The sequence below is a fragment of the Apaloderma vittatum genome, unplaced genomic scaffold (assembly GCF_000703405.1).
Source record: "Apaloderma vittatum isolate BGI_N311 unplaced genomic scaffold, ASM70340v1 scaffold735, whole genome shotgun sequence".
Classification (NCBI taxonomy): Eukaryota; Metazoa; Chordata; class Aves; order Trogoniformes; family Trogonidae; genus Apaloderma; species Apaloderma vittatum.
In genome coordinates, this window is record NW_009715271.1 from 44,161 (window position 1) to 62,202 (window position 18,042).

Genomic DNA, 18,042 nt, shown 5'->3' on the forward strand with positions numbered 1-18,042 from the left:
CAACCGTGTGTCAAGCTTTGCTCTGGGCACAGCCCAGCGAGCCAGAACCAGTCCTGCGTACAATGTGTGTGCTGACACTGCCCTCATTTGTTATGTCGAACATACGTGCCATTTCCCTCCAAAAACACCATCTATCAACTCAGCTCCCATGGCCACCTCAGCTTGTTTGAGACCCGCTCTGCAGCCTCACTCTCCTCTCTTCAGAGAAAATGTCACCATCTCGGCTCGCAGTAATTGTTCACGCTGCCTGCACTGAGCCCACCTCAGCTCTGCCAGGAAAGGCTGCGTCCCCCTCCCGAAGAAGAGAACCCTTACCGTGTCTCCATCCTCCAGTGAGGCCAGCACGAAGCAGCGATAGCTCAGGTCTTGAGACAGGGGCTTGTTGTAGAAACCTTTGTAGTTCTTCTCGTCCCCCAGGGTGAAGGTCTCGGGCAGCACATCCACTTGAGCAGCAATGTAGGGCTTGAGTCTGTCTGCTTGGCGTCGCTGGCGCCTGCTCTGACTCCCCTGGCTTATGGCCTCCAGCAACTGGGGACAAACAAGGTGCATCACTATTGCTTCGCCCAGCATGACGCCGCCTTACGCTGTTACCGTACTGGTTGTAGGACTCGGCAGGGTGGAAGGGAAGGGAGGAGAAGATACCGGTTTTGATTTGGACATGGTGGTACTCAGAAACCACAGGGATGAATTAACCATTTAGACACTGCTGGGGCACCTGCCTGCAGACACTCACTGTAAGCACCACCACCAGGATCTCAGCTTTGGGAGAGTCCTGAGCCCTGGGATGCTGACATGGTGAATATTAGGGCTGAGACAGCCTGGCTGTGCCTGTCACCCTGAGTTCATGTATCCCAATGGGCTGCGAGGGAACCGGGCCACATTCGGTGGCCCAAATATCGTTCCAGACAGCAACTCACACTCTCTACGGACACGGGACGTGAATTACAGCTGATGCTGATGTCCAGTGAAAAAGTGACATTTGCTGTGTCTTTCCCTTCTGTCAGTGTCTCGATATTTCACCTGCTGTTGGGTTGTAGGCAAAGCTTTGTGTAAATCATAGAGAATGATAACAGATTTCATGGGATGTTCAGAGTAAAAATGGCAAATTTCATAGTCAGCCACAAATTCATGAAAAAGGACATAAACACACAAAAATTCAATTACACTGCTAAGAAATACTCTCAGATGTTTAAAGATGTTTTTCTAATGAGTGAAAACGAGTATCAGGCTTGGAACAGAAATCCTAATTTAAAATGAAGAAGGAGGCATGAAATACATTTCACACACAAATGTATCAGGGCAGCATTGTCAGGGCACACAAGGAACGTCAGTGGGGCTGGGGAGAGTGATGTGCGCACAAAGCCACGCTGCAGAGCTGAGGTCACTCTCTCTGAGGAAGAAAAGCTGGGAAAGGCACCCACTGCTCTTTCCCCTCCACAGTCTGTCCTTGCCCTCTTGCAAATACTTGGAGCAATTTAGGAAAGCTATAGCTTGTCACTGCAATACCACTGGAAAAAAAAAAGGAAAAAAAGGGATGGAGAAATCTGTTTCACAAATATCCTCGTAATCGCAGGAGGAAAAAGCAGAAACATAGTTTTTGGACTGAGGAATTTGCTCCCTACACACATCTTTTGTATCTTGGCTGAAATTATAGCTGAGCTCTTTGGGGCAGAAAACACAGCTGTACGTGCATGGGCATGAAATCACAGGGCTCCAGTTGTGACTGAGGATGCTGGATGCTACTGCCACTTACACATGTAATGCACACCGAAAATCTGCATCAAAAGAACGCTAGGCTTGCAAAGTTCAGATGCTGAAAAATTAGAAAATTAATATTGCCCGTGCAGAATTAATTCAGCTGTCTTAGCTATGTGCACTGTGTTACAATCCTTGACTGCATGGTCATACACTGTCTTTTCTGTAACTCCCCTGCTTTGTTCAATACACAGGACAGACAGCGCTTAATCAAAGAGCAGCTATTTCACATTTTGTTTTCTTCTTTGCATTATGCAGCCTGAGGCCTTGTTTATTGCTTACTATTCAAATTCAGCTCCGAAGACAAAATTAATAATTTCCTCGTGGGCTTTTCGATGGTGCTGATCACTATAATGTTACAAGTGCTTCACAAACATTAATGATCTTATCTTCCAAACACCCGTATGAGGTGAGATGAAAGCGATTATCCTAATTTTACAGATGGAGAATAGAGATGCAGGGACATTAATGTAAAAAAAAGTCCACTAATTTTGAATGTCAAATTGAAAAGACATCAGCGTGTTTTGTTTTTAAAGAAAACTTAGCATTTTTTTATAGCACTGAATGTATCCAACAGAGCTCCTATTGACTTTCTCTGCAGCTGGGGATGCTTAGGCTTTGCAAATGAGGCTCCAGGATCTCAAACTGAGCACTCCAAAAAAAAAACAAGGAACATGCAAGACAGTGGCTGCTAATGAAAATTTTGTTTTAAATCATTTGCCCGGGGCTGGGTGAAACAGAGAGAGAAATCAGGTCTCTCGATAGCTTTCAACCACCTAAGCTCAATATCAAACCATCCTTCCTCACCCCAGTCTTCTATTTCTTGTGACATTTTCCAACTTCTGCAATGAAATGACGCAGACCGACAGAAGACGGTTCTCCGTCATGCAGCTGTGCTTCACGTGCAGAATATATCCACCAAGACAAGCCACGAGCTGGGGCCCCATGGAAAAGACTGTGCAATCATGTAATTAAAGATTGATGATAAGTACGGGCTGACTTACAGCTTCTAACACTTTGTAATTTCTGAGTGCTTCAAGCTTGTAACTTTGTTCTCTTAATGGACCCTCCTGTGTGCGGTGTTTTTGAATTTTTCCTTATTACTTTGGGAGTGGTGTAGCGTGTCAGAAAGAATAAGCCCACAACCCCCTTGTGTGGAACTCTCCTGACACCCACACACGTACTGCGCTACCCACGTTGGAGGACTCCTGCACAGAATAAGCTGCATCTTGGGCTGAATGGGCTGGTGAATACTGAACGCCTTTAACAAGCAAGTGTGAAAGCAGCTTTGCAGGTTTTGTTAGATACTAACTAGAGTGAACTCTTTACCCAAACTGCAGGCTTAGGTCCTATCTAGAGAGGGAAAAGCCTCCTGACAGAAGAGCGTGATAAAATGAAAACAATATCTTTCTCTCCTAACTTGTTTTCAAAATCAGCATGGTTGCTTCAGCTGAAGAAGGCTGCAAAAAGTGTACAACCAGGATCTGTCCTGGTCAGAGCTCTGAGACACTCAAGTGTGGTCTCCTAACAGGGCACATTCTAAGAGATGGCTTCTCCCTTGCTTCTAGGCTCCTTCCCACATGCTGTCACCAGCCAAGAGCAGCGGAGTGCACACTGCACCTCCCACAGCCCCCATCCCAGACACACAGCCTGCACCTCTGTCACCGCACATACACTGTTGTCAGGAGGCCTGGGCAAAGCGTGCCGGGCTACCCGGGAGCCACTCCCATCACAGCAACTGCTACACACACTTACCTGGTCCAGCTCCATCTCATCAGGTGTCCGCCACCGAGCAGTTGGGCTGCTGCTGCTCTGGTCTGCTGGCACCACCACGATGTAGTACCACCTGGGAAGGAAGCAGAGAGTAACCTAAGTCATCTCTCTGGCAGGTCACCAAGTAACACATGCCAGGGATCTGCCAACGCCTCCCAAGGATGACCTTCTCCTTCCCCTGCCTTCTAAGCAGCAAAAGGGTTCAATAAGGAAGAGGCTGGTTTTCCAGCTGCACCAGAGAAGAGAATACCCCCGTTAGCACTCATTAGGTTAATGAAGATCTACAGACTGTGCTCCAGAGGGTGGTGTAGGAGCTGTGAGAAGGACATTTATATAATCGGATTGTAGCAAGAACCCTGGGGGAATTGTGCTTCAGCACAAGGATACCACAGTAACGAATAAGACTTCCACAAACTCGCTTTTTTAATCTCCTTGAGGCTTTAGGCATTATTTATTTAAAGGATATTATACAGTGTCAGAGAAAGTCCCTCCTGATCCTCAACTGTGTTTCTGCTGGTAGCATCTGGAGTATACCCACCAGGGTGAGGGCAAACTGTCAGAGAATTGTCTTAATTTTACTGCACATAAATATTTGCTCAGAAAGAGCCAGCAGCGTGATCCCATGTTACAAGTAAATGCCTGACTCTGCATCACAGCCTGCTCGGAAATTCACTCCCAGGTTACAAAATCCACAGGTTGGCAGAGGTCTGCCCTGCTTTTTAATCCATCTCTAGCCCCCCATCCTGCCTTCTCCACCCAGGCACAGCACCTACCTAACTGGAACAGTGGTCTGGACTTTGGGAAGGGTGAGTGTGAATTTTCCTTCCTGTATGTACTTGTTTGTGGCGATGGGTTTGCTCTGTAAGACGTCAGGAGCGGTGCGGATTGAGACGAGGTGCTGGAGCCCCCCAGCACTGCTCCCACGGTTCATTAGCACAAAAGAATAGTCCGTGTCTGGCTGGAGGTCACTTATGAGTTTCTTCATCGAGTGGCCGTCCACCTCCACACTCTGGCTATTGTAGAGAATCTGCAACAGGAAAAGGACACGCTTACGCAGCTGACAGCTGCTGATGAAAACTCACACTCAAAATAGCAGCGTTAGAGACAACAATTTGGCTCTGGGCCCTCCCTCAGGTGGTTCAGCTACCGCACGCTTCGTAAACAGCCATAAATCTTTGGTAAAGAAGAGCAACCCCCAGCAGAGGGTTGAGCTGTGTTCCCTGTGCCTCACAGTGATGGAGCAGAGAGGGGGTTGTCTCAGAAAAGCCCGGGTGGCCGGCACCAGCGGTGAGGCTGGTGATGCCACATGCGGTGCTTTTCAGCACCGGTTCAGGAGAGGAATCCAGATGGCTGTGCTTGGCCCTCGTGTGGAGATGAACGGGTCTTTGTTTCTTGTCTCACAAAGCTACAACACACAATATGGTTTCGGTGTAAAATCCTGTCTGCTTTAAATTGGTGCCACTCCTGTGTCTCTCAGCTGATGCCTGATCAGATGGTTAATTCTGAGCATCCCCCTCCCAGCAAGGTGACTGGAGGAGGGGGTTACATGCCTCACCAATGATCTGACAAATTCTGCACAGGGCTCACAGATTGGTACCCGAAACAGCGGCTCTGCAGGTGTGACACCCCGTTGCCATGACAACAGATGCAGCCGTGGGCAGGAGATTGGAGCTGCTTTTCCCTGCTGTGCTTGCAGTGAGGGGCTGCTGGGCAGGGCAGGGCAGGGCAGAGATGCTGGTGGCCTGGGGCAGCCCCCTTGCACAGCTCACCCCCTTGCGCTAATGACATTGTCTCCGCACCCTGTTGCAGATACACAGGACCCCCCATCTCCCCCAAGGCACAGCGGCCATGGGCACTGCTGTATTAGCTGCACCAAACGGCCCGTCTGCTGTGGGAACCTCAATCCTGATCCTGTTGGAACAACTCCTGTATCCTGAAGCTCTGGGTGCTGCCTGTGCAAAGCCAGGAACTGAGACAGATCCCGAAGGCAGAGACAAATGGGGTGCAGAGAACCAGAGAGACCACAAACAAGTTGTGCCCCAGCTGTGATAAACCAGCATGTTTCCTTCCACTGGGCAACTGCCCAGCACGGCAGGCGAGCGCTGGATTCCTGAGAGCAGCGCAGAGACACAGCATGCCAAAAACTGGCAATGGCACAGCTGATGCATGTTAAACCACAGCAGCTATTAAGTGTTACAGGCAGAAACCACGCAACAAAACGTGCTCTTTCCAACAGCAGCCTTGAGAGAGAGAAGACAAATCTGCGGAAGAAAAATTACTTGAGGTAAAACAGATTTTTCCCCAGCTGAGTCTGCTGTTCAGGTTGACGCAAGCAGCAAGGGAGGGACCAAACTTCCCTTACAAGTCACCTTTTTAGCAGGTAGCAGAAAGCTGCCAGCTCGCTGGGACAAGGGCAGCTAATTATCACTGCTCTAATATTTAGTGCTGGAGCTGGGAGGAACAGGGAGGCACTGGAAAGAGCTCTGAAGGACAGTGGCACACAGGGAAGAGGCTAGGTCTGGAATCCGTAGTTCTGCTTTTGCATTATCCAAACAACGGCACCCACAGCATGCTTCAGATCCTCTACAGGCCACTTTACATCCAAGCTGGGATGGGAAGAGAGCCCCAGGTTTTTTGCTGCTGAGAAGAGACTCTCAACAGGTAACAGAAAGGAGTGAGGAGCCAGCAACTGAGAAGCGATGCAATCAATCTGATTTGTTGACATGCTTCAATCTTCAGGGATGAAATGTAAAAATAAGTACCAAGTATGAAAATAACAGAGGTTTGCAGGGACAAAGCTGTTGTTGGCTACCCATGTGCAGGACAGGCTGTCAAGGGTAGGATGGCTGGAGGGAGTTGTTCTCTGCTGTGACTCCTCATAAGGTATTTTCTCCTGGGCTTTAATCCCTTTCTCCAAAGACATGTACATCAAACGGTGCTAACTTGAGTGAAGCAGACAAAATGAAGAAATGTTTCTTACAGCGCTGGAATATCAGATATTTAGTTGGCAGGTTTCACCCTGCTTTGACACACAAGTAGGCACAACAAAGACAGGAGTGCTAGACTTCAATCATCTTAGCAACTTTGCTGTCTGTGCCAGCACCGCCCCTTGCAATGATACTGCTACAGTACAGGTCCAGATATTCCAGATGAGAGCAAGTCAGGGAGTGTCCTGGGGGAGCAGCAGGACCTCTCTTCATGTGCTCCAACACAGACTCAAACAAAAACAAACTTCCAACATGGAGAGCTACGCTGGAAGGATGCAAAGCCTACAAAGAGCTGTTGCCTCTCAGATGAGAGTTCTCATTATGAATTTTTCCCTCATAGAGGTACTGCCAACTGCTTCCAAGTGTGCTCCAGTCAAGACACTCACCTATCAACTGCCTGAATATGAGGCACTTGCTGGGGACACAGTTCTTCTCCTGGAGCAAGAGGAAGCAGAAGAGGTGGCCAGGCACTTGAGTTCAGAGTTACGCTGTTTGCCCTGCACTGAAATTGGCCAGAACATGGTCTCCAATTCAGCCCTGACACCAGATGATGACTTTTACTGCCATACACAAAAATTTATGTCCAAAGACAGTGAAATCAGCATTAGCACAGCTCTCCTGAAACATTCCCTGCCATTCCCCCTTTTCACAGTTGCTGTAGAAGTTCTACGTTCCTTTACCTGCCATAGCACATTGTCTTCTCAGATGTTATGCACCATTAGTTAAGGCCTCTACATAAACCTTAAAATAATGTAAGGGCATAGAAACAGTCATTTGTGTGTGGCTGAAGATGCCCGGGAGCTCAAAAAATTTAGAGGTTGCATCATGGCCCACTGGTAACTACTTAAGTCAGCAGCAAATTTGGCCCAAGGGCTCTGAACTGCCAAACGTTGCTGACTCGCCTATGGATTGCTGTAAAATGTCATTTGTGCTGCTCTCACCCACAAGAGAAGATTTGCAAAGCTAGGTGGGTCCAAATGTCATTGCTGAAGGTCTGCTGCTCAATTTCAAGGCAGTAAAGAATGTATTGAACTAAAAGATTAAAAGACACACAGTGTGCAACACTGGAAAAGATAACGACTCGATGGAAAACAGACAAGGCTGCCTTTTTTATGGGCAGGAGTAATTACTACATTCCATGGGACACACTGTGAGAAAGCACTGCCCAGCATGCCCAGTGGTTGTTTCTGTATCATAATAACTTTCAAAAGGTGCTTTTCCCTCTCCCTTGTGATTGCTGCCTTTAACCAATATATCCTCTGTCCTGCTCTTAAGTAGAAGAATGTGTCTCGTGAAAGAGCAGCTTCCCCAAGGACAAGGTTGTATCTATCTTGCACTTTGCATGAAAGCTCCCGAACAGCTTTCTGTAAGCACATGAATAGAAAAGGAATAGTGCCTCTGCTCCACCAAAACTGCTGGCCAACATTTTACAAGGGATTTATCTCCTGGACCAGAAGCAGCTGTGAAAATTCCCCAAAGAGAACTCAAACCTTTATTATTGATTTGGTGGCAAGTAAAATTCCTAAGGTCTCAGTTCACTCCCTATTAAAAAAAAAAAAAAAAAAGCACCAGTCCTGCTTGTGTCTCACCATTCATTGTCAGAACAATATCTACTTTAATTAAATCTGTTAAAGTAGAATATGACACCCTTTGGGACATAGATTTAGCATGAGACTGTTTATCAAGTGTAGATAATACTAATTGTTCCCATGGAGATTTATCTGCTATGCTAGTTACAGTATTAGGCTCTGGCATCAGCATCCCATGTGCCTGAATTAGAGAGAGGTGAATCTTGTTTATAAAAATACAAAGTCCTGAAGGTTAAGGATTTCTTTCGAGGGGCACAATCAATGACCCGGAGCTGATCCTCTTAGCTCCTGGCCTTGACTCGTGTGTGTCTCCAAGCCTGGGAATATTAATAGAAAGAAGATACTATTAGAGAAATATCCTTGTAACACTCTTGTTTGCATGACTGCTCTTCAGTTAGCAAGTGGCTAGTGCCATCTGCTCCTGTGCCATCTGCGGGTTAACCCGCAGCAGGGGCAGACCCCGAGTCATGGTCTGTGTAAGCAATTGCAACCATGAGGCCTAGACAAGGCATCAGCATTACGCCCTTGGCTCCTGGCTACCTCCAAACACTCCAGGATCCTTCTGTGGTAGTTATGCTCCAAAGGTCACACTGTCCCTTTCTAGCACTGCGCTGTCAGACAGAGATGTGGGCTTTGTGCCACAAGAATAAGGCCAGATGAAGTAGACTGGTTCTTCAGCAGAGTGCCAGCTAACAGGGCTCTGTGAACTTTCTTGAGGCCAGATATCCGAACACTGATCCTAATGAACCCTACATCTGAGAAAGCTTTGAATACCACAAGGTCGTCACAAAAGACTTGTCTGCTTCAGCTAAACTCTGCATGTTAACAAGTGCCTGCTATTGATCGTGGTAATTCACCTTCAGGATTTAAACAAGGAGAGTTAGTAACAAGAAAGGGGAGATGCTCACATACTTTGATGTGCATGCAGTTCAGGACCTTCCCCTCATTCCCCTGGCTGTGGACCCACCACAGCCTTGTATCTGTGCTCTTCATGCACAGCACAGCAGGGCACATGTGTGAGGAGGAAGGGAAGTCACGCTGAGCTGTTCCCACCCCTGGCCACCATTGCAGGGGCAGCAGATAGCTGCTGAGACTGGGCGGAATATTACTCTTGGTGATGTGACATGTTTAAGGGGGAGAAGCTGTACTGTAGAAATTTCCACCATACTCTAGTCTTTTACGCACATTAGTGATCCGTACTGGGTGACAAACAAGAGCAGGAAGACATAGGATCATCAGTGCTGTCTGCAGTCTGGTGGATGATGCTACATCCAGAAATGTGCTGCAGAAAAGAGAACAGCAGCCATTCCTGCAGAGCTCCCTCTGCGCTGACACATCTTGTGCAGCTCACACTTGCAACTCGTTCTGGAACGGTGATGATGTTTCTCTCCTTCACTGTCCGAGATGAGAGGGCATCGGCTGCTCTGAAGTAACTCATAAAGGCAATCCGGATGTTTGAAACACAACATGCTGCACGAGGAGGCATTCTCAGTTTGACTCACTGGCTGGCTTTCAGACCACTTTGTGGTGATCTCTTTTCGGTAATCTCTTGCAATCAAATCACACTTATAACTTTTTGGCCTTCAACTCCAAGTCAGGCATCAGGACAAGGGCATCGGCTGCTCTGAAGTAACTCATAAAGGCAATCCGGATGTTTGAAACACAACATGCTGCACGAGGAGGCATTCTCAGTTTGACTCACTGGCTGGCTTTCAGACCACTTTGTGGTGATCTCTTTTCGGTAATCTCTTGCAATCAAATCACACTTATAACTTTTTGGCCTTCAACTCCAAGTCAGGCATCAGGACAAGCTTGTGTAGCAGTTTGACTCACCGGTTGGCTTTCACATCACTTTGTGGTGATCTCTTTTTGGTGATCTCTTGCAATCAAATCGCATTTATAACTTTTCGGCCTTCAACTCCAAGTCAGGCATCAGGACAAGCTTGTGTAACCACTGTCATGGAGCTGCAACAGCCAGCCAAGAGATGCCAGCTAACAAGGTACCTGATGAGTACCCTGTACTTACTGATGAAGGAGTGAAGCACTGATTGAGTCCGTGTGAAAAAACACTGCATCCACTCATGGGAAAAGCATCAGTGATTTGGGGTGCTGGACCAGCTTCCATTTCCCTTTGAAAAGGCAAGTAATTCAGGGGTACTATCAAGGGAAGAGTGGGTACTTAGCACAAGTTGCTGCGGTCAAGTGGGGTTTCTAGCTGGGCGGTAAGAAGCCAGAAATATGTATTATGATCCCCATTTTCTGCCTGCCCCTGACCAGCGTGTGCCTTCACTGCCTGACGTTTCCTGTCAGTGTGCTTCAGCCAACACTATTCACTCCTGTTTCGCTGCCATGAGCCAAGTGCTTACTGGCTATTCCGCAACTGATCAGAACAGAAAGAAGTCAACAAAACTACAACACCTTCTAGCCTAGGAAAAGTGAGAGGAGGGAAAGCAAGCAGCACGTAGTCTACTGTGTGCCATGGTTCATACACAGGTGCTCAAAGGCAAGAGCGGCTACCTAACCTGGGCTTGGGGATCTGAGCTCCACAAGACCATGAGCAACATGACCCTGCTCTGCTCGTCTCTTGTCCGATGGCCTGAAAACATCATGTGGCAGGTCAAGATTCTGCTCTCCACTGTTCTGCTCACGTGCCACAGGTGCAGCTCCCTGTTTTCTGCATTCCACCCTTACCTTAAAAGGCACTGCAGATTTATAGGAGTCAGGCACTTCCCAGCTCAGCAACACAGACGTTTTCATGACGGCATTGACGCGGAAGTTCTTGGCAAACACTGAAATGAAAAACAAGACATTTGAGCACAGTAAGGCCAAGTCAGGAGGGAGCTAGGCAGCAGCTTGGCTCCAAGTCTTTCTTTGTCTAACTCAGCAGCAGAGGTCAAAGAGTTCAGCTACAGCAGACGTGAGAGATGAGGAGAAAAGAGCAGCAGTCTTTTACCAAGTCTCCAGTCTTCAGTGGAGTTTTGCTTTCTGACTATACTTCCCAACATCACAGAAAGGAAGTTGTAGGCTGCACTGTGGCCTTCTTCTCTCCCCCCCGACTCACACTCTCTTGGCCCTTTGTCATGATCAAAAAAACAGTGGTGCTCAGGTATTGGATCTGCAGATGATCCTATCCAGCCGCCTGCTCCAGTTCAAGCAAGAGCTTTTTATGTACAGATAAAACATGAAAGTGCGCCCGTGGAGCAACAAAGGCATTTAAGCTACCACGAACGCCCCTCTCCCCACAAATGGCAACCTCCCATCGCCAAACTAGTTTTAGACTAGGAAGCCACACAGTACCTGATCTCATTAGTCAGAGCAAAGGGGAGCGGAACCTCACGAACTGAAGCAAAGGTCCCTGTCCTGGAGGCAGAGCTTGCTGTTAGGGCTTGTTAGAAGGGCACTTACCTTGCTCAACAGGCATGGTCCGGGACTGGATGCTGGGGCTGAGCGGCCCAACCCCCTTATTGGTGCGGGCCCTCACTTTGATGTCGTAAGTAGTATCAGGCTTCAAATTCGTCAAAGTGATACTTGTGTCCTTGGTGATGTTAACCAAGTCCTGCTGGCTATTTATGTCCCGGTATACTACTGTGTAGTTGACAATCTTGCCGTTTCTTTCTGCCAAGACTGGGGGTTCCCATGCAACTTCTGTGGTGGAAGTGGTGAGACCCACCACACGCAGGTTCTGCGGGAAGCCGCTTGGCACGTCTTCCGCAGTAGTGATCTCCTTCTCAAACTCCTCTCCTGGGCCAGCTCTATTCTTGGCAGACAATTTGAAGAGGTACGTGGCCCCCTTGTGCAGGTTGGTCACAGTGTAGTGATGGTCTCTCTTCCCAAAGTCTATCGTGTTCATCTTTTCCTCATCCAGACGTCTGTACTGCAGCCGGTAACCCAGCAGCTCCCCTACCATCTCCTTGGGTGGGTGCCACTGGATGAGGGCTGTGTTCATGGCTGTCGTGCTAATCATCATGGTGGGCTTCCCCGGGACTGCAACATAAACACACAATGACCATCTATAGCCTGGGAGGAGGGGAAGGAAGGATTGCTTCCGTGCTGCTCAGTCCATGAGGATTGAGGAAAGTAGGAAAGTTCAGACAACAGAGTGAAGAGGATGACAGACAATTCACATGGATAGGGGCAGACTGACCCTACTCCGGTGGCGAGGGAAGCTGGAGCTAGCCAGCTCTTGGCTGCCATTTTCCCATGTGCTGCCATCTAAACAGGGAATAAATTCAGCCATATCCAGCCCCAAAATTCATCCCCCTTTACAGGAAAGGCTTAAGGCACCTCAAAGCATCATATTTATCTCAGAGAAGATCTGAATCCCGTCCTCCCAATCAGTGGTCTTCAGACACTCCAGCCAGCGCACAGCACCAGGCCATGCTGGTCCCGGTGCACCGTACCACAAGAGACACACGAAGCCCGAGTCCAGCGCCCTGATCTGTCTGGGGGCAGACAAATTTCGTCCTGAAACCTTGCAGTTTTACCATCTGCAGAGGCAGTGAGCAGAGCTGGGCGGGCTGCTTGCCATCAAAACACGCTTTGGTTTAGCTGATGAGCAGATTCGTGATGTCAGTGTCGATGTGAGAGGTGAACACAAGCGTTCCATAGGATTTTTGCTTATGCTGCACAAGTCAAGGGGTGTTGCCGTCACTGGTTAGGAACTGATGGCTTTAAATTGATGGTTTAACACCTTGATCTCCTTCAGTTAAAAAAGGATGTGTCTTCACTTCACATCAGCTCAGATTTGTAAACAAATCAACGATAGGGAAGATACTCAGAATCAAAGGGATGGGGCCACTGATATGAAAATGAAAATGGGATTGTAGCCAAACCTAGTTAAACATCCTTGTGTAGTTTTGAAACATACGAGCCCACATATTAGCACAAGAGAAAAATGTATTTGACAGAGTTATGCCCCAATTTTGCCATCAGAGGGCGATACCAACACTCCCCTTTGAGGTCAAGCTGCAGACAAGCCTGTACAGAGGCAGCTCTGGGGGTGGTTTTGTAGGTGTTTAAGGCATACAGTTACATTTCCACCGCCGGTGCCAGCCTCCTTGCACTCATAACGCAATGTCTAACAGAAGCCAGTATTAAGGGACACATTATTTTCAAAGCTGCTTCCAAATACTAACTTTAAATGTGCATCATAACATGGGAAGAGCTACTGTGGTTTACAGTGCAACACTGGGATGCTCAGGAAGCTCTTCCTGTTTATAGGACAGCTGTAGCAATTTGATGAACAGAGCATACACCATGGCGAGGCACAAGGGAGACAGCATTTGAGATTGTGACAGTGGAAACTACCTCTGGAGCTCCCCATATGCAGCACGGACGAGATCGCAAGCTGTTCCTTGTTTAAAAGCACTGGGAACAAACACTCTCAGTTTGCACAAGCTGCATTCCCATAATAACACGTGGTAAATACTGTTCCCACGCCTGATGTGAGGAAACAGCAGGATTATAGGTTGTAGGACAGGTCTAGTGAGTGGAAATTGAGGACAAGACAATGTCAACTAGTTGGTGCCACCACCAAAGGCAAGCTTGACTGCATCCGGAGGAAAGCACCTGATGGGCTCCTGGGTGCCCCTGCTCCAGGCTGAGGCTCCTGTGTTGCACTAGGCAAAGGGTACAAGTCTCTATTGAGATAGCAGAACCAAACTGGGTGGGATCACCAGGACTAGAAGTTGTGTCCGCAGCACTCCTATGGCAGGATTTGTTGCATTCCAGATTTTACCGTGGCTCTAGGAGCACCCAGGATCAGCTATGTAAGCCTGGGAAGGCAGCAGTAGCAATGGCTGGGGGGAGAGCTGAGAAGCACCTCTGAGGAGCCCTCTGTTCAGGGGCCACCCCAGGTGGCACTGCAGTCACCGCAGGAAGCAAGAAACAGCACTTGCCTATGGGCACAACGGGAGGACAGGCCACGACTCCAAAGCTGAGGGAGGGCCTGGACTTTCAGGCTTCCTCTTCCCAGGTCTCTGGACTACGCGGATGAGCTGAGACCCAAGAGTTTTATTCTCTCACAGGCTCTGGCAGCGTCTGTCCATCTGTTTGCTGCACTCATCTCAGGTGATCCAGTGGCAAAGCCTGTAAGTAAGGGCTGGAGATCACAAGAGTATGTACCTCTGCAGCATCTCCAGCCCTCTCGCTTCCTCCTGTACAGGTGCCTTGGCCATACTCCCCAGGAACCTCTTGGGAGGTTTTAGCACCGCCCCTACGAGGCTGTGGCATCCACTGCCCACACTCACCTGCCCCTGTGGTGGTGATGACTTTTGGCTTGCTGCGGGCACCATCTCCTTTGGTGGTGTAGGCAGCGACTGTGACAGAGTAGGTGGTTTCTGGCAGCAGGCCTCCAATGACGGTCTCCTGGGAGCGCATCCACGAGGCGGAGAAGAGGCAAACAAAAAGAGCAAATACTTGTTACGGAGTGAGCAAAAGGAGGGCACTGGGGTCAGCGTCTCCAACAGCGACACACTCGCTGGTTCATGCTCCCGTATTGCACTCAAGCACGCACATCTTGCACAGAGCCACCAAACAACAACCGCAGCCGCTCCCAACACTCACCTGCCTAATTTGAACCTCTGCCTCTAACACCTGGCCTTCCGGGACCCACCAGCAACCTATGCCAGCAGCTGTGCTCTCCCACGGCTTCTGCCAAGAGGGAGATCTGCTCCAGAGATGGTCCTGCATGAAGCCAGAGCTACCCTGCCACAGCAAGCCTGAGACTAAGAGGACTGTGGAGCTGTGAACCAGAGCAAAAGCCAGTTCAGCTGGCTGCAGAGATCTCTTGAGGGCTAATTTGGGGATTTTTTAAAGTTGTCTCTTGCAGCAGAGCCGCAGGGAGCACAGAGGCAATGCAGGGGCAGGGGGCCCCCCAGCAGGGAGCACCTGCAGAGCTAAGGCATCGCGTTCACCCTCCCTGCCAGGCACGGTGTTAGAGGGATGGGACGAGGTCAGCGCAAAGTGTTGGCAAGACCTGGAGGGAAAACCCTGCGCCATGGGAGGTCTGGGAGGAGGGCGGACTCGGCAACGTGCTAGCACCCTTGCATGCTCTGGCTTCCTCTGGGCAGGAGGATGGCATGGCTCTGCACTTCAATTTGAGATCAAAGAGGGGAGCACTGCTCCTCCCTCCTGGCCTCCAGCAGCAGCATGACTTGTGCCAAGCCTGGCTGGCCAGGCCTGCAAATGAGCAAGCACAGTGAGCTCAGCAGCTCCCATCAGCTCTCTGTGAGCTTAGGGCAGGTACCTCTCAACTGCGTTCATCTGCAGGTGCTGCGACAGGGACTTGGGCCGTTAGCACTAATAACCCATCAGGTGAGGGAGGCAAGAGGGTTGGACAGGGAGCTGAGCTCGATGGGGAGCTGGGGAAGCTTTTGGGAAGGAGGCAGAGTCTCTGAGTTGGTTATTTACCCTTTCAGACAAGTAGAGCAGAGGTGGAGAGGGTTAAGTTCAAGTTGCTGAGGACAGGCAGTACAAGGCTGCTCCAGGGGTCCAATATCTTGCCTGGGGGATCCTTGCCAGCTTTGGGGGTATGAGGGGTGCCTGCAGTTGCTCTGAGAGCACAACCAGTCTCCCATCACTCGTTTGCACCAACACCCACAGTATTAAACCTGCTGATTTCCAGTCAGTGCTGCTGGTTCAGGTCACCTGCCCAGGCTTACTCATCAAAATCACCGTGTTACCATCGCGGAACCAGCCAGCCCAGAGAAAAATCAACAAGCACCAACAAGAACCCCGCCAAAATCACCGTGTGAACCAGAGTTCGATCCCAACTCCGCCCCTGCAGCAGATCATGTGTGCGGGTGAGTGGACGCACAGTCCGATCGGTGCCAACGGACCCGCGGGGGAAGCACTCACACAAAACCTGCAGACTCTGAACATCCCAAGAGAATTCACTCCTCCCAAATCCATGCAAAGAGAAATTCTCACGCAGAAGCATGCCACCGGGAGCAAAGCAAGCGAGCTGGGAGGAGGGGAGAGAGACCAAGGATGGATGAAAGAAGGCCTGACTGCATAATGTAAACACAGTGCTGTCATGACAAAGCCACTCTGAGTGAGAATCCTTCGCATAAAGCAGGAGGAGGAATGCATTGTGCCGGGGAAGCTCACAGTAGGGCACGTAATTGAATTGCTGACTCTAAAAAGGTCATTTTCTAGTTTGTTCCTCCAAATTTATATTTCAAAATTATGTGGGAAAAATTGGATTTAACTGTTTAAATGTGATTGTTTTCTTATTACTACCTGTGTTTCAGCCAAAGGTCACGGTTGAGAGTGTAGGTTATTTTTCAGGACTGCGATCAATGTGGTTTAAAGATTATATATCTAATTTTGCCGTGCAACTTGGTGGGCCAACCACTGCAGAAAGTAGTATGCACCTCCTGAGTCGAGCACTTGAGCCTGCCTAAAACTGCACTGCAACAAGCTGGAAATACAGATTATAGGAAATGTCAATTGCTTTTCTGCATTTAGTAGCAATCTAAATGCCAATTTTCTCTGGATTTGCTGCTTGTGGAAGGTTTCACAATGTAACTCTCCAGCCTCATTAAGGGAGTGAAAGGGATGTTTTGACAGCACTGTGTCTACAAAATTCACAAATTGATTTACCAAATCCCTCTTTTCCAACCTGGAATACACACAAGTGGTACTTACATGGTCCACGGTGTCCTCAGCTCTCCACTGACGGGGGGAGAAAGGAAGGAGGAGAGAAAAATGGAGACACAGAATTTTAAGGGGCAACGTGTAGGAAGGGGGTGATGACGACAACAGCAGGGGTTAGCAGGACTGGGTTGGGGGGATTACAACATTTATACACAGAAGGTCACTTGACACGGGCTGTGCCAAGGGAAGAAAGGGCATAGAGCAATTTTCTACATGCTGCTAGACTGCACAGTAGGTCTGAGATCATTCACACAAACATCCTTCTCATATGGATGGAGAGGTCACCACTTTCTAATTTTACAGCCCTTTCCCCTTCTGGCTTTATTTGCGCTTTTCTGCCTCTTCCATGAGCAGAAGCAAGAAGGGTCAGCTTGTACCAACAAGGTTCTGGGGCTGACTGCTGCCCCTCACAAGTCACAACAGTTTTGTGGCCTCATCTCCAGTTTCTGTTCTCCAGCTACCATCCCTTGTTGAGAACCAAAGACTTCAACACACAAAATTGAGCGGGCACTCCCTGCAGCAAAGTCTCAGCGCAACATTTATGTACAAGAGCTCCTCTTTCCTCTATCATTTGCTAGAAAATGCTCTGGGGACCTCAGAAAACCAAGAGGTGCTGTCTCTTGTAAATAGTGTGAGACAGGCTGAGATCTTAACACAGAGCTCCACACTAAGCTGCTCCTCTCTCCAGCGGCCCTGCGTGGCTAGGAGCGAGGCTCAAACTGGTGCATGTACTGAGGAAACAGCTTCTCACTTCCAATTACACATCACACCAAATGGCAAACACTCATTTGGCAAGAGCATCCCTGCAGGTAAGGCTTCTAACACAAACCACTTCCCAGAAGAAGCTCACTTGGTTTCTCAGCCATAGTAGCTGAATTAGGGCTCTGAAGAGGGAACACAGAGGTTTTTGGCTGGATTTGGGGTGCTAAGGCATCAAAGTTGCATTGGGCTGGTGAGACTTAGCAGTCCTTGGCTGATGCCACGCATGCCCGCAGCACTGTTCTTTGTGGCTGATGCACCAAAGGAAGGTTTGCAGAGATCACAGTGAGCTCTCTCAGCCAAGATGATGCATTACATCTCAGATTACTAAATCTGCCTGGAGCAAGCACTGGTCCATGGGTTCAAGCACAGAGATAAAAGCGGAAGATAGGTGTTGTTGCCCTTGACTCACAGTGTGAGCCTTGGCAAGCCTTATGTCTGAGCCTGAGCTGCCAGCTGAGAAATGGTGCTCAGATACTGACTTCCTCAGGACACTGGGCAGCCCAGCTAATCCTTCTGAA

The 18,042-nt window shown here is 49.0% G+C and overlaps 1 protein-coding gene across 1 annotated transcript in view; it reads right to left on the reverse strand.

Moving 5' to 3' along the window:
- PTPRF (protein tyrosine phosphatase, receptor type, F) overlaps positions 1–18,042 on the reverse strand; it is a gene marked incomplete at its 5' end in the record, with an annotated part of 196,489 nt that overhangs the window by 37,952 nt on the left and 140,495 nt on the right. Inside the window, 7 exon segments of the mRNA XM_009869044.1 lie at positions 316–528; positions 3,511–3,601; positions 4,302–4,555; positions 10,796–10,893; positions 11,510–12,088; positions 14,353–14,470; positions 16,754–16,780. Of these exon segments, the coding sequence (XP_009867346.1) occupies positions 316–528; positions 3,511–3,601; positions 4,302–4,555; positions 10,796–10,893; positions 11,510–12,088; positions 14,353–14,470; positions 16,754–16,780 (1,380 nt within the window).